We start from the raw sequence: 22,655 nt of genomic DNA, 5'->3' as shown, positions 1-22,655 counted from the left end.
TCCATTTTAAATATAATATGTGGATATAGAGCATTAATGCAGGGAGTGAGGTCCAGCAATTAAAACTGATGGCAACTTAATGGTTTCTGTTGCACACTTATGTACAGTAGACTCCATCTTTTCACTATAACCTTCTATACTTGTTTTCCTATATCATGTGACTACAGGCATATTTTGGCGATATTGTGGTTTGGTTCCAGACCACCACAATAAAGCAAATATTGCAATAAAGCGAGTCACATAAATTTTTTGGTTTCCCAATGCATATAAAAGTCATGTTAACACTATACTGTAGTTTATTAAGTGTGCAATAGCATTGTCTAAAAAACCCATGTACAAACTTTAATTAAAAAATACTGTATTTCTAGGGCCGGCCCCATGGCGCAGAGGTTAAGTGCAAGTGTTCCGCTGCTGGCGGCCTGGGGTTCGGACCCCTGGTGTGCACTGATGCACCGCTTGTCAGGCCATGCTGTGGCGGCGTCCCATATAAAGTGGAGGAAGATGAGCACAGATGTTAGCCCAGGGCCAATCTTCCTCAGCAAAAAGAGGAGGATTGGCATGGATGTTAGCTAGGGCTGATATTCCTCAAACACACACACACAAAATACTAAATTGCTAACCGTCATCTGAGCCTTCAGCAAATTGTAATTTTTTTTGCTGGTGGAGTCTTATAAAAATGCAATATCTTGTCAAAAGTGCAATAAAATGAGGTATGCCTGTGTTTCTGTGTTCTGCCCTGTTCCAATAATTTTGATATGAAAATAAATTATACTACCAAATAAAAGACTGCTTCTGTCTCATCACTTCATTGGATTTCACATTGTCTGCTGCTGAAGCACTTACAGATAGTCATGCCCACACCACTGATGAGTGCTTCCCTTGGAAATACGGAAGGGCCTCTGAGAAGTGAGCTCAGTCTCCCCTCAAGGTCCTTGTCAACATTATCCAGTGACCCAGAAGATGAGTTCTCAAACTCTGGCCCAAGTCCTGCCCCCATGAACTCTATACATTGCTAGGGGACCCTCTACTACTTGAAATGGTGGGGTTTTTTTTAGGTCCTGTCACACTTGTGGTGAAGAATGTAAAACCTCTTGCCTTTTGCCCATCATTAGAGCCAAATCAGCTGCTGATGTCTGAGTCCTCTTTTCTCAGGGGGTCACCATGATGTGATTCCATTACACAAGAGAACTCAGGATGCAGCTCCTGTGTTAAAAGGCACCATGGGTCACACCTGAAATCACCTTCAGTATAACAGAGAAACAGAACTTAGGGCAGCAGTGGCATTATATGTTGCAAGCAGTTTTGTGTGTGTGTATGTTGTCAGTACTATCCTGAAGTGTGACTTCTCTCTAGCATGTTTATACATCTGGTTTGTATACCTGCTACCCTGGACTGTAGCAGAGAACCCAAGTGACAATACTTCAGCTTAGTTTTGGCTTCTAAAAGCTTCCATCAGAGAGAATCTCTGGGGGGGAGGAGGAGAGTCAGAGTCATAGGGGTGCTTTTTCTGCCTTTGTGGAAAAGCAATTTCCTGGGAACTGGATAATTAGAAAATGTTTTGGGCTAAGTCACATCAGCCAGGTAACAGGGCCTGAGGCTTCAAAAATTTCAGAAATTGTGTCATTGGGTAGAGAGTTAGCATAATTGATACCACCATAGTGTGAGGAACTCCCACCTACCCATCACATCAAGGCTGCGTCTTCTTTACGCCTAATTCATTCTTCTGTTTTATTATGAACTATAATCTTGCTTCAAGCTCTTTTAAGGAACACAGACTTTTATTTTGATTTTTAATGATACTAGTAAAATAATGATGATAGCTATTATTTACTGCTTATTTACTCTGTGCCAGGCATTAAGTACTGACATAGATTAACTAGAAAATGCCTCCCAAAAGGATTGTAAGTAATTACCATCATCATGCACATTTCACACATGAGGAAACTAAGGAACATAAAGAATTGACTTCCCCAAGGTCACACAGCCACATGGGTGGGAGGAAGGGAATAAATACCCACGGAGTAAAGTCAGTAAGCCACTTGGCAAATGCTGGGTCTCATAATACACTGGGGATCCAATATTCACTTTTATAATTTTTAAAATCAACTGTATTGAGGTGTAATAAACTGTACACATTTTTGGTACATTTTCACAACTCATTTTAATGAGTTGTGAAAATTTATACAGCTTTGTAAACACTACCACAATCTAGATATAGAACATTCCATCACACTAAAACATCCCCTTGTTCTCCTATGCAGTTAATCCTCACCCCTACTCTTAGGCAAACAATGGTCTGCTTCCTCTCTCTCCAGATTAGATGTCTTTTCTAGAATTTCATATAAATGGAATCACACAGCACTACTTTCTTGTGCCTGGCTTCTTTTCCCAGCCTAATCTTATTGAGATTTATCAATGTTGTTATATGCATTAATAGTTCCTTTCTTTTTATTGCTGAGTGGTATTCCATTGTAAGGTAGTATCACTGTTTATACATTTATCTGTTGATGGACGTTTTGGTTCTTTCTAATTTGGGGCTATTATGAATTTTGGTACAATTCTTTAAAAAATTATTTAAAAATTCTTTTTGTATAATTCTTTATGTTTCTCTGGGGGTAGATACCTAGAACTGAAATTGTTGGTTGTAGGTAAGGTATCATTACCTTTATAAGGAACTATCAAATGGATTTGTAATGCTATCACATTATAGTTTTAATTTGCACTTCCTTGATGATTAAAGCTTTGGACATCTTTTCTAGTACTTAGTAACCATCTACATGTATCTTCTTTTATGAAATGCCTGTTTTAATCTTTTCCTGTTTTGCCCATTTTAACTGCGTTGTTTGTATTATTATTGCATTATGAACATTCTTTACATATTGTGGATGCAAGCCTTTCTCAGATAATTGTATCTTTGTCCATAATTCTATTTCTCTCAATAGATAATTCCATTTCTCCCAATCTGTGATTTTTTTGTCAAAATCCTGAAAAGCAGACACTTTAAATTTTAATAAACTCCAACTTATCTTTTTTGCTTTAATGTTCCATGCTTTTTTGTGTTATATCTTAAAAAATCTCAGTGTCTCAAAGTACAATTAGTTTCTTCTATGTTTTCTAACGAATTTTGTACTGTTGGCTCTTTTGTTTAGGTCTATGATTTATTTTGAAGAAATATGAAATTATGGTGTAAACATCAAGTTGCATTTAAAATATGTGAATATCCAGTTATTTTATCACCATTTTTGAAAAGTCATCCTTTCCCCATCAAATTACCCTGGAACATTTGTCAAAAATCAACTGACAATTTTCAGTTATAGCTCAGATAAGTAGAGAGCAGGAAAGAGCACTGCCTCTATCCATAAAACAAGAAAACAGCTGGGCAGACTTGAAAACTTTTCTTGAATGCATCAGACATCTGAGATAGCACAGCAAAAAACTAACCCAAAGTCTGGAAAGCTAGGTGGCTGCAGGGAGAAACAAGAGCCCAAGCAGTTGCTTAACTGAGACAGAGAATGCCAAATGCCATATAACATGACTGTAATGGAGAAGCTAGACATCACGCAAGACCAGATAGGTTATTTCAGCAGAGAAATGGAAAGTATAATAAACTTTAAATGCTAGAAATAAAAAACACAGTACCACAGTGATGAGTTCAAAGGGCTCATCAGTATACCTGACACAGCTGAGGAAAGAATCAGTAACACTGAAGATATGTATGTGTGTGTGTATATATATAAATATACATATTTGTGTGGAGGGGGCACAGATGCTTAAATGTATATGTTTTAAATGTACTGGTGACCCTGAGACAACACAAAAGTACATAGAAAATATTGTTTGGCTTCTTTGAAAGGAGACAGTTTAGTAACAATGGCTTTTCCTACATGCACAGGTCAGAAGGCAGCAGGAGAAAGGAAATGTAGTATGGGATTCTGAATTTTCAGATACTTCCTGTAAAAGGTTTATTTGTTATTAATATAGATGTGGCAAAATGTAGCTGATGTCAGAATAGTTACTAAGCAAGAGGTACACAATTCTATCACAATGATGTTGAGTTCCAATACACATATAAAACAAATATGTGTTAAGTGGCATGCACATATACACAGATAAACAACAGAGAACTCAGAAAATACATACATTCAATGCTGTTCAATTTACACAATTTATTTCTTCTTTTAAAGCTTCTTCTTCTAGTGAATGTCCATGAATAAATACTGTTATATTTCATTAAATGTTTTAATACATATGAAACAACAGTTTTGATATAACAATTTCTAGGTAAAGGCTATTACTTGCCTTTCTCAAATTGATAGATTTTCCCCTTGTAACACTCTGAGAGATATTCAAGTTTGATGACTTGAAAACTTTCACACATTCACAACTCAATTATCAGATATTTAATGAGATATTTTTTGATAAAGGATTTCCTACATATGTTGAAATGTTGGATTTCTTCCCCTGATATTTACCTGACTGATGAGGAAGAGTTGCGGATAAAAACTATGGTCATTTAGGATGTTGTCAGGGGATTGTCCTGTGTGATGTTTCTGATATACACTGACTTCAGATGTCCACAGAAATCATATTCATACACATTGTTAACTGAGGGCTGGTAAGTATATGTTTGTGTTAAGTATACCCAAACCTGTAGATGCTCAGGAAAGAACAAGTTTATTTCCTTGCTGCAAAAAGTCTGTGTATACGGAGCAGAAAACTCCATTCCACAGTCACTCTTTGACCCTGTGTCCTTGCATCTTGCACTCTCCCATCTTCAGTGCATGAACCCCATGGTTTCACTGAGGTAGTCTCCACTCCATTCTGATAAGGGACAGAAGAAAACATTGAGAATTTAAGGGATGTATTTAATGAGACTTGTCATTGACCCCCACATCCCACTAGCCAGAGATTACTAATATGACCCCATTTGAATGACAAGAGTGGTTGAGAAATTTGGACTAGGTTTAGCATGAAAGAGAGGAGGAAATGGTTATTGGTGGAACAATTAATGGTCATTATATGACATATGGGGATTACCCCTGTATAAGTCAAATTGAGGGGTGACTTATAGTAGAAGGATTCCCACATCTATTACCTCATTTCTTGTCTGTGTTGATATACTTAATGAGGTCTCTACCCTCTGTGTATTTTCTGCTGTACTGAGAAAGCTGGTTTTTGGCTGAAAGTTATCATACACTTATTACAATCTGTTTTTTCACTGTGTGATTTCTCTGATGATGAATGAGTTTTGATTGCTGGTACAAAGTTTTCACATTTTTATTACATTCCCAGAGCTTTTCTGTGGTGTGAGTTTTCTGGAGATTAAGGGCACAGAGTATTTCTCATATTCATTATCTTTATAGAATTTCTTTGCTGGGTGAGTTGTCTGATCCACAATGAGGACTGCACTCTGGATGAAAGGCTACCCATGTAAAATATATTTCAAGAATTTCTCTCCTGTGCAAGTTCTCTGATGTTTAGTGAAGGTTGGTATCTTGCAGAGGAACTTCCAAGTGTTCTTTATATTCATAAGGGTTTCTCTCCTACGTATTCTCTTTTGTATTGTGAGGTTTGATTTCTTTTTTTTCTTTTTTGTTTTGTGAGGAAGATCAGCCCTGAGCTAACATCCATTGCCAATCCTCCTCTTTTTGCTGAGGAAGACTGGCCCTGGGCTAACATCTGTGCCCATCTTCCTCCACTTTATATAGGATGCCGCCACAGCATGGCCTGACAAGTAGTGCATTGGTGCGCGCCCGGGATCCGAATCTGGACCGCCAGCAGCAGAGGACACACACTTAACTACTATGCCATGGGGCCGGCCTCCAAGGTTTGATTTCTAGCTTAGAGTTTTTCCTTATTCTTTACATTCACATCTTTAATTCCCTATGTGGGCTTTCTGATGTTCTCTAAGGCTTGATTTCTGGCTGAAAGTTTTCCCACATTTATCACATTTATAGGGTTTCTCCCCTGTGTGAGTTCTCTGATGTACTCTGAGGTTTGACTTCTGGCTGAAAGCTTCTCCACAGTGATTACAATTATAGGGTTTCTCTCCTGTGTGAGTTCTTTGATGTTTTCTTAGGACTGACTTCTCACTGAAAGCTTTTCCACATTCATTACACTCATAGGGTTTCTCCCCTGTGTGAATTCTCTGATGTCCTCTGAGATTTGATTTCTGCCTGAAAGTTTTTCCACACTCATCACATTGATAGGGTTTCTCCCCAGTGTGAGTTCTCTGATGTACTCTGAGGTTTGATTTCTGGCTGAAAGCCTCCCCACAATGATTACATTTATAGGGTTTCTCCCCTGTGTGAATTCTATGATGTCCTCTGAGTTGTGATTTCTGACCGAAAGCTTTCCCACATTGATTACATTTATAGGGCTTCTCCCCTGTGTGAGTTCGATGATGTTTTCTTAGACCTGACTTCAGTTTGAAAGCCTTCCCACATATATCACATTTATATGGTCTTTCTCCTGTGTGAGTTCTCCGATGATTCCTTAGGCCTGACATGTGGCTGAAAGATTTCCCACATTCATTACATTCAAAGGGTTTCTCCCCTGTGTGAGTTCTCTGATGTACTATGAGGATTGACTTATAGTTGAAAGATTTCCCACATTCATTACATTCAAAGGGTTTCTCCCCTGTGTGAGTTCTCTGATGTATTCTTAGGCCTGACTTTGCACTGAAAGCTTTCTCACATCCATCACATTTATAGGGTTTCTCTCCTGTGTGAGTTCTCTGATGTTTTCTTAGGCGTGACTTCTCAGTGAAAGCCTTCCCACATTCATGACATTCATAGGGTTTCTCTCCTGTGTGACTTTTCTGAGGCTGAATCAGGTGTGAATTCATAGAGCAGGATTTTCCACATTCATTACACTCATAGGATTTCATCATTATGTGAGTTCTCTGATGTATATTAAAAGTTGACTGGTAACCCAATGTCTCTGTACATGTGTCAAGATCAGAGGATTTATTTGTTCTATGAGTTCTCTGATGCACTGGGAGGGCTGAATTATAGCTGAAATTTCTTCCATATTCAAAAGTTTTCACCGCTGTATGAATTTTCTGATGTTCTCTACTGTGTGATTTTTGGCTGCAAGATTTCCCTTCTTTGTCAGCTCTTTGAGTGATCCTACTGAAATTATTTCTGTTTTCAGTGCATTCATATTCATTAAATTCACAGTGACTCTTCTCCTCTGAATGACTGTTATGACAGACTATAAAGGTTGATTTATCACAACGGTTTTCCCCAAATTTATAATATTTCACTTTTGAGTGGGTACTCTTAGATGTAAAAAGGGCAGTCTTTTCAAGGAAAGCTTTTTCACATTCATTATATTCAGAAGCTTGCCCCACAGTCTGAATTGTCTGATGCCGAATAACTTCCTCTTTATGACCAAAGGCTTTCACATTTTTACTATAAACAAAAGATTTCTCTCCAGTATTAGTTCCGTCATCCTTAATACTGAGGAGCCATTTCTCACATACATTAAGCTCATGAGCCTTCTTTCTTGAATATTGACAGTGTGGGGCCAAAGAGCTGAGACGCAAGTAAGTAGGCCCTGTAGTGTCAAATTTACAGGGCATTGTTATTGCAGGAAAAACGTTTATGTCCAGATTACATGGTTTTCTTGAAATTCCTTGCTCTGTAGTCAATGATTGGTTGGTAAATAAAACTTGCCACAAACGTTTGCCTTGGTTTTCTAGGCTCCTCTCTGAGAGTTCCACAGGTTGGGATTCTTCTAAAAATGAGAAAATTAAAAATATTTTATGATTTTTTTTTGTGTGTGTGAGGAAGATCAGCCCTGTGCTAACATCTGCCAATCCTCTTCTTTTTTTGCTGAGGAAGACTAGCCCTGGGCTAACATCTGTGCCCATCTTCCTCCACTTTATATGGGACACTGCCACAGCATGGCTTGCCAAGCAGTGCATCGGCGCGTGCCTGGGATCCGAACCGGTGAACCCCGGGCCGCCGCAGCGGAGTGCGCGCACTTAACCGCTTGCGCCACCAGGCCGGTCCCAAAATACTTTATGATATTTAACGCGCTTCGTATGGAATGGGACTTATAGACATGTGCCCTATTATGTATTTGACTCCTTGGTTTTTGGCTCAGTTCCCCAACAATAAAGTAATTTCCAAGTGTGTATTCTCTCTTTTGTGTTGTTAAAAAACCTTTTTGTAGTGGAAAAGAGGAAACTAGAAATGAATATATACATATTTGGCATCTTAAAGTACAATTTTCAAAATTGGTTAAAGAAGAAGATACAAAGGAAAGGAATAATTGAGAATAGAGGATATATTTAAGAAGAGTTGGATCCTGGGAAGAGAAAATGTAGAGAATGGGATGAATTCAACAAGGATTACGGCACTAAGTAGATAACAAAAATCAATGGAGAAGGGCTTTCAGTGGATTTATCTGCTTTATTAACCTTTCTTAGTTTTTATTTTTTTACTGTTAGGTATACATCCATTACTTAATTTTTCATCTTCAAATGGTAAACTAAGCTCCCATCTTTTAAAGATGAGAATATCAACATGCTTACAATTTATTCCTTTTGTTAGCTTTCCCAATTCTACATTTTACTATTATTTCTAAAATTCAAATGTAAAGGCCTCTAAAAGGAGAGTGCTGAAAAACATTTCAAATTGCTCACTTCTAGCCAATCACTTTGGATCTAATTTTCTTGGATGCCTTCTGCCAGTATTCAAAAACTCACCTGGGGACTTTTGGCTTAGAAATTCTTTCTTTAATAACCATGGATCTTCTTCTTGTTCCAGTGTGAAGATTAGTTCTGGTTTTGTAAAGCAGTACCCTATAAATGGGAAATAATTTAGCACTTGAGTTAACTGCATAAGTTTTACTGTTTCTCAATGTATAGGAAGATACAGCTTCAGAAGCAGCACATTGAGGGTGCTTACCAGAACTTTTTTGGGAGGAAGTGACAAGGAAAAACATTTTTGTTTTTGTTTTTTGTTTTGAGGAAGATTGGCCCTGTGCTAACATCTGTTGCCAATCTTCCTCCTTTTCTGTTTTTTTTCTCCCCAAAGCCCCAGTACATAGTTGTATATCATAGTTGTAGACTTGTAGTTTCCTATGTGGGATGCCTCACCATGGCTTGATGAGCAGAGAGTAGGTCCTAGCCCAGGATCCGAACTGGTGAACCCCAGGCCACCAAAGTGGAAAGGGTGAACTTAAGTGCTATGCCACCAGGCCAGCCCCCAAAAAACATTTTCTTATACTTTAAAGAATCAGTCTCCTTAAACTCCTGAATCACAAGCCTAAATAACATTAAATTCTAACATGGTCATTGTGTTTCAAATAAGCGATTTCATAAGGACTTCCAAATCTGGCCATAATGGAGTAAAAGGAACTGATTTCCCCCTCCATATCAGACATCTAAAAAACCATACAAACTATATGAAATGGTTTTTTAGACTTTAGACAACAGGCAGTGCAGACAGAGACACCTGAGAATAGGGAAACAAATGAGGTGAGCCCTTTGAATGTCACCACTTACTGCTGAGAGTTTCCGACCCACAGCACAAAAAGAGAGCACCAAAACAGAGCCTGGCTGACTAAGTTGAGGCGACAGAATTGGATTTTAAGGTAGCCATGGCAACTAGAATTTTTAGGATAAAATACCAAAGAAGAAAGAGCTGTACTGATGCAGAGTCTTGGAGATCTGCAGAAGGGTCTCCTGAGTACTAACTTGTGCAAGTGTGTAGAGAAAAGACCAGTGAAAAAGAGTAGGCTGAAAAATCACCAAAGCACACACAGAGGTAAGAGGTTTCTGTTCTCACCAGCCAGGGTAGAAAACTCTCCTAATTCACGGCCAATTGGTTAGAATAACCAGAAGGGTATGTATTTCTGAGAAGAGGAACCTCATTAGTCCCAGACTAAAGTGAGCTCTGAATCCAACATAACAAAGCTTAAAGCAATACTTGAAAGGATTAAATTAATTCCAAATAACTTAAGTACATCCCAGAAAAGGCCCCAAAAGATTTAAAATAATATAACAAAACTAGCAGCTAAAATATAAAAGTCATAACATCCAGCACCCAATAAAAATTACTAGTTATGAACAGAAGCAGGGATATAAAACTCTCATCAAAGACAAAAATCAGTAGCAACAGAGTAAGAAATGACACACATGATAAAGCTAATAATCAAGGCCATTAAAACAGTGAATATATGCCACATGTTCAAGAAGAGAAAGAAAAACATTAACGTGATGAAAAGGAAATTTATTTAAGAAGTTCCAAACTGAAATTCTAAATATGAAAAATACCTGAAATGAGAAAACAAATCAACCAAACAACAAATAAGAAAACACTGAATAGGATTATTAAAGAGTATAGATAACACATAAAGAAGGAGAAATGACCTAAGACAGATTGATGACTTTAAGGCATAGCAATGAAAACTATGAAATAAGACACTCACCATGAATAAAGACTAGAAAATAATAAACAGCATTATCTGTGACATGTGCGATAAGATCAAATAGTCTAACACATGTATAATTAGCATTTTAGAAGGAAAAAAGATAAAAAAAATTTGAAGAAATAATGGGCAAATGTTCAAATTTTGATGAAGTGTATAAACTCTCAGATCCAAGAAGCTAAATAAATTCCAAGGAGAAGAAACATGAAGAAAATCATACCAAGATACATTAAAATCAAATTGCTGAAAACCACTGATAATGAGAAAATCTTAAGTAGACAGAGAAAGATGTAATATGTACAGGGGAACAAAGCTAAGGATGAATGCTACTTGTCAGAAATTATACAAGCCAGAAGACAATGAAGTGACAATTTTATTTTATTTTTTTTTATAATTTTATTTATTTATTTTCCCCCAAAGCCCCAGTAGATAGTTGTATGTCATAGCTGCACATCCTTCTAGTTGCTGTATGTGGGACGCGGCCTCAGCATGGCCAGAGAAGCGGTGCGTTGGTGCATGTCTGGGATCCGAACCCTGGCCTCCAACAGTGGAGCGTGAGCACTTAACCACTAAGCCATGGGGCCAGCCCTGAAGTGACAATTTTAAAGTACTGAAAGAAAACAAAATCAACCTAGAATTCTATACTTAGCAAATAAAAGACATTTTCAGACAAACAAAAGCTGAAAGAATTTATCTCCACCTGATAGGTATTACGGAAAAAATTCTTCAGACAGAAGAAAAATGCTATCAGGGGGAAATCTGGATTTATACAGTCATGCGCTGCATAATGATGTTTTGGCTAACAATGGACTGCATATACGATGGTGGTCCCATAAGATTATAACAGAGCTGAAAAATTCCTATAGCCTAGTGACGTCATAGCCATTGTAATGCCATAGCACAATGCATTACTCATGTGTTTGTGGTGATGCTGGTGTAAACAAACCTACTGCACTGCCAGTCATATAAAAGTATGGCACATACAATTATGTACAGTACATAATACTTGATAATAATAAATGACTATGTTACTAGTATATGTATTTACTATACTATTCATTTTATCGTCATTTTAGAGTATACTCTTTCTACTTATAAAAAAAGGAATACCATAAAACAGTATGCCGTGTTACACTGGGAGCAGCCTCATACATCTCATGTTTACCGTGTCTCTTGATTGCATCATTTTCTCTTGTGCTTAATTTAATCTCACACTGTTTTGTTCACCATGGCCCCTAAAGGTACAAAATCCACTGCTAATGTTGCCATTAAGACGCTACATCAAGCGATTGACCTGGAAACAAAATTAAGTGATTAAGGACTATTAAGGTAGAAAATCAGTGATGGTTACTGCTTGCCAGTCAGGCATGTCCAATTCCACCATAGCTACAATCCTGAAGAACAAGGTGATGGAAGCTGTTAAAAGATCTGCTTCATGGAAAGGAATGACACTAACAAAAATGCGAGAAAGGCCTATATCAGGTGTGGAGAAACTTCTCATGACCTGGATTGAAGGCCAGACACAGAAGCATATCCCTTTCAACACCATGACGATCACGGCCAAAGCAAAAAGTTTGTTTGCAATGTTGAAGGAAAAGGTTGGATCAAACTACAACGCTGAATTTACTGCTAGCTCTGGGTGGTTTAACCAATTCAAGAATCATTATTCATTACATAGTGTGAAAGTGAGTGGTGAGTCTGTGAATGCTGATGACAAGGCAGCGGAAGAATTTTTTGGAAACTCTAGATAAGCTGATTGTAAAGGAAAATTACTTGCCAGAGCAAATATTCAATATGGATGAAACATCCCTATTCTGGAAATGGATGCCTGAAAGGACTTTCACCCCTAAGAAGGCCAAGTCAACGCAAGGTTTCAAGGCTTTTAAGGACAGGATAACAGTCTTGCTTGGGAAGCGATGTTAAAGGCTACAAATTGGAACCCTTTGTGATATGGCACAGTGAGAACCTCAGGGCCTTCAAGCATATCAGTAAGCACACACTGCCAGTGTACTACAGGAGCAATAAGAAGTTATGCGTGACACAGCTCCTCTTCCAAGATGCCCTCCTGAATTGCTATGCCAGCGAAATGGAGAAGTACTGTTTGGAGAATAACATACCTTTCAAGATTTTGCTTATTGTTGATAATGCTCCCAGACCTCCTCCTTTTATTGGTGATCTTCATCCCAATATCAAAGGGTGTTTCTCCCTCCAAACACCACCTCTTTAATCTAATCAATGGATCAAGGAGTTAGAGGAGCTTTTAAGGCCTACTATCTGAGGAGGACCTCTGCTCAGGCTATTGCTGCAACTGAGGAAGACACTGATACAACTCTAGAAAGATGACAATATCTATGACTGCAGAACCTTGCTTGGGCTTGGGGTGATTTCACCAAGGAGTGTATGAATGGCATCTGGCAGGAGACACTCAAGAGGTTTGTCCACGACTTGAAAAGATTTGCCAAGGATGAAGAAATTGCAAAAATCAACAAGGCTGTGGTTGAGATGGCAAACAACTTTAACCTGGGTGTGGAAGAGGATGACAGTGAGGAGCTCCCAGAGGTGGTTCCTGAGGAACTGACTAATGAGGAGCTGTTGGAATTGGAACAGGAACGCACAGCTGAAGAAGAGGCAAGAGAAAAGGTCCCTGCAGAAGAAGAAAAAGAAGAACCTCCAAGAAAATTCACAGTGATGAGTTTAGCAGAAGCTTTTGCAGACCTCAACAAGCTCCTTAAAAAGCCTGAAAACATGGACCCAACACTGAAATGTTTTCATTAATAGAGAGGAATGAATGTTCATGGGTGCTTTATCTGCTTACAAGCAAATATATAATGAAAAACAAAAACAAAAAAGAAACCAAGTAAACCAACATGGACATATTTCTGAAAAGAGTGACACCTTCTCAAGAAGAGCCTCAGGCAGGTCCTTCAGCAGGTATCCCAGAAGAAGGCGTTCTTCATAGGAGATGACAGCTCCATGTGGGTTATTGTCCCTGAAGACCTTCCAGTGGGACAGGATGTGGAGGTGGAAGACAGTGATATTCATGATCCCGATCCTGTGTAGGCCTAGGCTAATGTGTGTATTTGTGTCTTAGTTTTTAACAAAAAAGTTTAAAAAATAAGAAAAAAATTTAAAAATAGAAAAAAGCTTATAGAATAAGGATATAAAGAAAATATTTTTGTACAGCTGTATAATGTGTTTGTGTTTTAAGCAAAGTGTTATTACAAGAGAGTTAAGAAGTTAAAAAAAATTAAAACGTTTATAAAGCAAAAAAGTTACAGTAAGGGTATTATTGAAGAAAAAATTTTTTAAATAAATTTAGTGTAGCCTAAGTGTACAGTGTTTATAAAGTCTACAGTAGTGTACAGTGATGTCCTAGCCTTCACATTCACTCACTGTTCACTCACTGACTCACCCAGAACAACTTTCAGTCCTGCAAGCTCCATTCATATAAGTGTCCTATACAGGGGTACCATTTATTATCTTTTATACCATATTTTTACTGTACCTTTTCTATGTTTAGATATATTTAAATACAAAGATACTTACCATTGTGTTACAACTGCCTACAGTCTTCAGTACAGTAACATCCTGTATAGGTTTATAGCCTAGGAGCAACAGGCTCTACCATATAGCCTAGGTGTGTAGTAGGCTGTACCATCTAGGTGTGTGTAAGTGTACTCTATGACGCTCACATAATGACAAAATTGCCTAATGAAGCATTTCTCAGAATGGATCCCTGTCATTAAGCAGTGCACAACTGCACACAGAAATAAAGAGCGCCATGACCTGGAAACATGAGGATAAAAATAAAATACTTTTCTCATTTTCAGAACTCTTTTTTCAAGAAAGGTAAATTATCTTTAAAACAACAACAAGTGAACAATACCACAAGAGATGGAAGGTAAAAAATGGGAAATTGTTATAAGATTCTTGTAATATATATGAAGTAATAAATTATTTGAATATAGATTATGATAAGTTAAAGATGTACATTATAAATGCTAAAACAACCACATGACCACAGGAGAGAGGCACAACTAATAAACCACTAATATAGATGTAATGGAATCATTAAAAACACACAATTAATCCAAAGAAAGCAGCAAAAGTAATAAAAAGGGAAAAACAGAATGGAAAAATAGTTAGCAAACAGCCATATGGTACATTTAAACCCAACCATATCAATAATAACATTAAACATAAATGGTCTAATCATTGCAATTAAAAGGCAGAGATTAACATATTGAATATAAAAGCTAGACTCAAATATATGATGTCTACAAGAAATCCACTTTAAATATAAAGACACAGATAAGTTATAAGTAAAAGGAAAGAAAAAGATACCATGTAGTCATAATAAAAAGAAAGTCTGAGTGACTATATTAGTGTCAAAGTAAAAGTCACAAGAAAGCAATATTATCTGGGATAAAGAGAAATGCTACACAATGATAAAGGGAATAACTCATCAAGAGGACAAAACAATCCTAAATGTTTTTTTACCTTATAACACTACTTCAAAATATATGAAATAAATCTGGATAAAACTGAAATAACCAAATCCACAATTATAGCTGGACAGTAACTGTATTTTTCGCAATAACTGATAGAACGAGTAGATGAAAAATAACTAAGGATATAGAAGACCAACAATACTATTAACCAACGTGACCTAATTCCCATTTACAGAACACTGACTCATGGATTAAAAAAAAGACCCAATTATATGCTGTCTACAATAAATTCATTTCATAAATACATTCAAATTGTTTTTCCCTTATAAGGTATTTTTCTCTTGTTGCCTTTAAGATTTTTTTCTTTGTCTTTAGTTTTCATAAGTTTGAAAGTCATGGAGTTCTTGGCTTGGATTCCTTTGGTTTTATCCTGTGTGGAGATTGCCCAGCTTCTTGAATCTGTATGCCCTCCCTCCTCAGACTCCGAAGACACAAACGTTAGAGGTTTTGTTGTAGATCCATACTCCCTAAGGCTCTGTTCATTTTTATTCAATCTCTTTTCTTCTCTGTAATGACTGAACCATTTCTATTGTTCTGTCATAAAGTTCAGTGATTTTTCTTCCTCTGTCCTTTCCATTCTGCTGCTATGCATATGCATTAAATTTTTTTTTAATAAACTTTATTCTACAATAACTTTAAATTCATAGAAAATTTGCAAAGAAAGAAAGGAAAATTCTTGTATACCCTGCACCCAATTTACCCTACTGTTAACATCTTATATTACTAGCAGATTTACCATAACGAATAATATAATATTGATACATTATTAAATAAAATCCATACTTTATTCAGATTTCCTTTTTTCCCCCTAATCTCTTTTTCCTGTTCCACGATTCCATCTAGGATATCACATTACATTTAGTTGTCATGTCTCCTTAGGCTCCTCTAGATTGTAAGTGACTTGCCTTGTTTTTGATCATCTTGACAGTTTAGAGGACATTGCAAAAAATCCTTCAGTTTGGGTTTGTCTGATGTTTTCTCCAAGTTAAAAATAGGGTTTATATTTTTGGGAGCAAGACCACAGAGGTAAAGTGACTGCTGTTCTTATCCCATCTCATCAAGGGTATGCTACCAACATGACTTATTACTGATGATAACCTGGATCACCTGGCTGAGGTAGTATATGCCAGGGTTCTCCACTGTAAAGTTACTTTTTTCCCCCGTGCATATTGTACTCTTTAGAAGGAAGTCACTAGGCACAGCCCACTAAAGGGGTGGGGAATTATGCTCCACCTCCTTGAAGGTAGAGTAAGTACATAAATTATTAGGAATTCTTCTGTATCAGAGATTTTTCTCTTCTCTCTCATTTATTTATTTACTTATTCACTCATTCACATCAGTATGGGCTCATAGGCATTTTATACTTTGGGTTATAAACCAACACTATGTTATTTTATTGCTCAAATTGTTGCAGCTTTGGCTATTGGAAGCTCTTTCAGTTTGGCTCCTTTGTTCTTTGACATGCCCTTATCTTTCTGGTTTTTTGAGCATTTCCTTATGTTCTCCACATCCAACTTGTATGTTCCATGCCCCAGCCCTAGAATCAGCCATGTCTCCATGGAATTTTGGTTCCTTTTATTGGAGAATGGTACTAGAAACTACTTATACATTAATTTAGATCTCCTATTTTTTTATGATTTAGTTTTAGAAGATTATGTTTCTAGGAATTTGTCCATTTCATCTAGATTGTCCAATTTGTTGACATACTATTGCTAATATTCTCTTATAATTATTTTTATTTCTATAGAATTGGTAGTACTCTCCTTTCATTTCTGATTTTAGTAATTTGAGACTTCTCTCTTTTTTTCTTATTTAATCTAGCTAAGGTTTGTGAATTTTGTTGATCTTTTCAAATAATCAACTTTCAGTTTCGTTGATTTTCTCTATTGCTTTTTTATTCCTTATCTCTTTTCTAATTTCTATTTTCTCCTTCTGCTAGCTTTAGATTTCATTTGCTCTTCTTTCTCTAGTTTGTTAAGGTGTAAAGTTAGGTTATTGATTTGAGATCTGTCTTCTTATTTAATGTATGTGTTTATAGCTATAATTTTCCATTATAGTGTTACTTTCATGACATCCTGTAAGTTTTGGTATGTTGTTTTCATTTTTATTCTCTTGAAATATTTTCTAGTTTCCCTTGTGATTTCTTCTCTGACTCACTGGTTAAGAATGTGATGTTTATTTTCCATATATTTGTCACATTTCACTTCCTTTCTGTTACTGATTCCTTAGTTTCACTAATTGTGGTCTGAAAAGATACTACATATAATTTCAATTTTTTAAAATGTATTAAGACTTGTTTTTGGTCTAATCTGGAGAATGATCCACATGCACATGAGAGAAACGTGTATTCTGCTGTAGTTGGGAGGAGTCTTCTTTTTTGTGAGGAAGATTGTCCCTGAGCTAACATCTGTGCCAGTCTTCCCCTATTTTGTATATGGGATGCTGCCACAGCATGGCTTGATGAGCAGTGCATAGGTCTGCGCCTGGGATCCGAACCTGTGAACCCCAGGCCACTGAAGTGGAGCACACGAACTTAACCACTATGCCATGGGGCTGGCCCCCAGGTGGAGTCTTCTGTATGTCTGTTAGGTTCAATTGGTTTATGGTGTTGTTCAAGTCCTTTATTTTCTTTATTTGTCTGGTGTTCAATCCATAATTCAAAGTGGGGCACTGAAGTGTTTATTATTGTAGAACTATTTCTCCCTTCAATTCTGTTAATGTTTGCTTCATATAATTTGGGGCTCTGATATATGGTACACATATATTTACCATTGTTCTGTCTTCTTGGTAAATGGACCCTTTTTACAATATATAATGTCCTTTTTTGTCTCCTGTAACAGTTTCTGACTTAAAGCCTATTTTGTTTGATATCCCTACTCCCTTTTGGTTAAGCATAGAATATCTTTTCCTATCTTTCACTTTCAACCTATTTGTGTCTTTAGACCTAAATTCTCTTGTAGAAAGCATAGAGTTGGATTTTTAAAAAATTCATTCTGCCAATCTCTGCCTTTTGTTAGAATTTAATCCATTTATATTTAAAGCAACTACTGTCAAGGAATGATCTAATTCAGCCATTTTGCTATTGGTTTTCTGTATGTATTATAGTTTCTTTGCCCTCATTTCCTTCATTAATGCTACCATTAGTTGATTTTTTTTTTGTATGGATACATTTTGATTTCCTTCTCATTTCTGTTTGTGTATATTCTATAGATATTTTCTTTGTAGTGATCATGGAAATTACACATAACATCATAAAGTTATAACAACCTAATTTAAATCAATAACTTCAACCCATAAAAAAACTATACAGCTCCATCGCCTACTTTTATGTTACTGATGTTACAAATTACATCTGTATACACTGTGAGTCCATTAACATAAGATTTGTAATTATTTTTACACATTTGTCTATTAAATTTTGCAGAAAGTAAAAAGTGGAGCTATAAACCAAAATTAAAATAATAATTATGTATTAATCATTAAAATAATGGCTTATATATTTGTCCATGTATTTGCTTTTACTGGAGATCTTTAAATCTTCATATGGCTTTAAGTTACTAGCTGGTATCCTTTCATTTAAACCTGAAGGATTCCTTTTAACATTTCTTATAAGGCAGCTCCAGTAGTAATGAATGCCCTCAGATTTTGTTTACCTGGGAATGTTTTAATTTCTCTCTCAATTTTGAAGGACAGTTTTATGGATATAGAGTTCTCACTTGAGAGTTTATTTCTTTTAGCACTTTACATACATCATCCCATTGCCTTCTGGTCTCCAAAGTTTCTGGGGAGAAATTGGCTAATAATTGTATTGATGATCCCTTGTATGTGATGTCACTTCTCTCATTGCTTTCAAGTTTCTCTATTTGTCTTTTGACAGATTTATGTGCCTTAGTTTGGGTCTCTTTGAGCTTATCCTACCTGGAGTTCGTTGAGCTTGTTGGATTTGTAGATTCATGTCTTTCATAAAATTTGGAATGTTTTTAGCCGTTATTTCCTCAAATAACTTTCTGCTCCTCTCTCTCTCTTCTTTTGTGACTCCCATTATGTGTTTATTGTTCCTCTTAACAGTATCCCACAAGTCGCTTAGTCTCTGTTCACTTTTTTTCATTCTTTTCCCTTTGTGCTCCTCAGATTCGGTAATTTCAACTGTCCTATACTCAAGTTCACGCTTTCTTTGTTCTGCCTGCTGATAACTGCTGTTGAAGCCCTCTAGTGAATTTTTCATTTCAGATATTGTACTTTTCAACTGCAGAATTTCTGTTTGGTTCCTTTTTATTATTTCCATCTCTTTGTTGGTATTCTTATTTTATTCATATATTGTTTTCCAGATGTCCTTTAGTTCTTTTCCCATGTTTTCTCTTAGCTCTTGGATCATATTTATGACAGTTATTTTAAAGTGTCTGTCCAGTAAATCTAATGTCAGAGCTTTCTCAGGGAGTTTCTGTCAATGTATTCTGTTCCTTTCAATGAACCATGTTTTCCTGTTTCTTTATATGCCTTGTAACTTTTTGTTGAAAATTGGGCATTTGATTATAATAATGTGGTAACTGGAAATCGGATTCTCCCCTTTCTCAGAGTTTGCTAGGTTTTTTTTTATAATTGTTGGAGGTTATAGTATTCCATTTGTTTTGTGACTTCTCCAAACTATTTTTGCAAAGTCATTTGCTCATAGTGTGGGATCACTGAAGTCTCTGTTCCTTTAGTTCATACTCAGCTAATGTTGTGACATAGATTTCCTTGAATTTCAGGAGCTAAAACAAAAACCCCAAAACAAAACAATACAAAAAAGAGAAAACTACCTCTTCAGTCTTTGCAAACTGGTTCTATTCTGGGGCATTCCCTTACCACTTATCTAAGTTTGCTCTGAGCCTAGGAATCAGCCCAAGGAGAAAGCTTAAGTCTCTGGTCTTTTCTGAGTATGCATCTTCCCTAGGCATGTGCGTGGCTTTCAAAATTTCCCCACGTTCCCAGCTGCTTTTGAATGTCCTAATTTTCAAAAGAGTCTTCCCCCAGCTTCTCCTCTGGGTCTAGGAGAGTCTATTGTATATCTCCACTCATAATCTGTTGCCCCAGGCACTGTGGACTTGTAGTCTGCTTTGTGCCTTTTTTTTGTATGTGAGGAAGATCGGCCCTGAGCTAACATCTGCCAATCTTTTTTTTTTGCTGAGGAAGACTGGCCCTGGGCTAACATCCATGCCCATCTTCCTCCACTTTATATGGGACGCTGCCACGGCATGGCTTGCCAAGCAGTGCGTCGCGCGCCCAAGATCTGAACTGGCGAACCCCGGGCTGCCGCACTGCAGCACGCGCACTTAACCACTTGCACCACCGGGCCGGCCCCTGCTTTGTGCCTTTTAAGAGCAAGCCTTGCTGCTTTTGCTGTCTGCATTCTGTATTATGTGAAACAGATGAGCACCTTGAGTCAGCCCTCCAGATATCCCCCTGACAGGTCAGGACAGACGTACACAATAATTCCCAAGTAAGGTGTGTTCTGCTCCCTGTGGTTCGAGGGAGGACCTAGGAAGTGGGTTGTTGCCTGCTCAGGACCAAGACCACCACTGTGCTGGGGAGGGCAAGGGGTAGGGGTGAGTAAAAACAATACAAAACTTTCCTACCATTTTGAAGATGGCTTTTTTTTTATTGTTTGTTTGTTTGCTGTAAACCTTTGTTTCCCAGAGGTCTCACAAAGTTGATTCAGACAGTTTTTGTTTTTGTTTTTTGTTTTTTTTTTTGATGCTTCTGTGGGGAATGAGAGCTTGGAGTTTCCTAGTCCACCATTTTGTGGACATCACTCTCTCTTACTGTTGAGTTTTAAGAGTTCTTTGTATATTCTGAGTACAAGTCCTTTATGAAGTATTTGATTAGCAAATTATTTTCTCCCAGTCTTTGGCTTCTGTTTTCATTCTTTTAACAGTGTCTTTCTAGAGCAGAAGTTTTTAATTTTAATGAAGTCTAATGTATCAATTTTTTCTTTCATGAATCATCTTTTGGTGTTGTATGTAAAAACTCATCAATAATCCCAGCTCACAGACTTTCTCCTGTTTTTAACTTCTAGAAGTTTTTGTTTTGCATTTTATATATAAGTCTATGATCCATTTTGAGTCAATTTTTGTGTAAGATATGAGGCCTGGATTTGAGATCATTTTTTAAAAAACATATGGACATCCAATTGTTCTAGCACTATTTGATTAAAGGCTACCCTTTCTCCATTGAGTTGCCTTTGCACTTTTGTTAAATTCATTTAATGATATCTGTGTGAATCTATGTGGGCTCTCCATTCTGTTGCATCAAATAACAAAAATATTCTTTCATCAGTATCACATTGCCTTAATTAACAACAGGCTTATATTAAGCCTTGAAATTGGGAAATATTAGTCTTCTAATTTTGTTCTTTTTCAGATTTATTTTGGCTATTGTAGGTCCTATGATTTTTCCTATAAATTTTAGAATTAGTTTGTTGATAAAAACTTCCTGGGTTGATGATTGAGATTGCCTTGAATCTATAGTTTGTTTGAGAAAACTGACATCTTAACAATATTGAGTTGTCCAATCCATGAATACAAAACATCTCTCCATTATTTAGATGTTCTTAGATTTCTTTCATCAGTGTCTTAGAGTTTTCGGCATACACATCTTGTATTTTGTTAGATTTATCTCTAAGTACTTCCTTTTTTTAGTGCAATTTTAATCTTTTTTTTAAGTTTCAAGTTCCAATTGTTCATGGTGGATACACAGAAAAGCAGTAAGTTTTCTAAACTGACCTTGAATCCTGCAAAGTTACTATATTTGCTTATTATTTCCTGGAATGTTTTGGTACATTTTAGGGGGGTTTTCTATACAGAAAATCATGTTATCTGAGAATAAAGATAGTTTTATTTCTTCCTTTTCAATCTGTATGCCTTTTTGCCTCTTTCTTGTCTTACTGTACTAGCTAGGAGTTCCAATAAGAGTGATGAGAAATGAAATCCTTGCCTTATTCCCTAACTTAGAGGGAAAGTGTTTTGTCTCCCACCAATAAGTGTGATGTTAGCTTTAGAACTTTCATATAAACCTTTTATTAGGTCATACCTATGTATTCCTAATTTTTTGAGTGTTTTTTCCCCATGAATAGTGTCTTATTAGCCCATTTGGGCTGATATAACAAAAATACCATAGACTGGGTGGTTTATAAACAACAAACATTTACCTCTCACAGTTCTGGAGACTAGAAAGTCCAAGATCAAGGTGCTGGTAGACTTAGTGGTTGGTGAGGCCTGCTTTTTGGTTCACAAATGGCTGTCTTCTTGCTGTGTCCTCATATACTGGAAAGGGTGACTGAGCTCTCTAGGGTTTCTTTTATAAGAGCACTAATCTCATTAATGATGGTTCTGCCCTCATGACCTAATCACCTCCCAGAAGCCCTACCTCCAAATACCATCACATTGGGGGTTAGATTTCAACATATAAATTTGGGAGGGTACACGTTTAGTCTATTGCAAATGGATTATAAATTTAGTGGAATGCTTTTTATTCTTACACTGATATAATCATATACTATTTCTTATTGTCTTAGTGTAATGATTTACACTGGTTGGTTTATGAATGTAGAACCAGCCTAGCATTTCTGGAATGAAACACGTTTGTATATATTACCCTTTTATATATTGCTGGATTTGGTTTCCTAACATTTATAAAAGATTTTTGGGTCTATGTTCCAAATAT

General features: G+C 36.7%; 1 protein-coding gene across 9 annotated transcripts in view; it reads right to left on the bottom strand.

The window, feature by feature from the left end:
* Window positions 1–2,189: 2,189 nt before the first annotated feature.
* Window positions 2,190–22,655, bottom strand: part of ZNF782 (zinc finger protein 782) — a 44,603-nt gene continuing 24,137 nt past the window's right edge. For all 9 annotated transcript variants that reach the window (XM_058565406.1, XM_058565407.1, XM_058565408.1 and 6 more), the window contains 2 exons: window positions 8,717–8,812; window positions 2,190–7,740 (listed from right to left, as the gene is read on the bottom strand). In XM_058565406.1, coding sequence (XP_058421389.1) covers window positions 5,876–7,740; window positions 8,717–8,812 — 1,961 coding nt within the window. In that variant the 3' untranslated portion in view covers window positions 2,190–5,875. The remainder of the gene's footprint in view (window positions 7,741–8,716; window positions 8,813–22,655) is intronic.

This window comes from Diceros bicornis, chromosome 22, assembly GCF_020826845.1.
Source record: "Diceros bicornis minor isolate mBicDic1 chromosome 22, mDicBic1.mat.cur, whole genome shotgun sequence".
NCBI classification, from domain to species: domain Eukaryota; kingdom Metazoa; phylum Chordata; class Mammalia; order Perissodactyla; family Rhinocerotidae; genus Diceros; species Diceros bicornis.
This window is presented reverse-complemented; position numbering and strand designations above follow the sequence as displayed.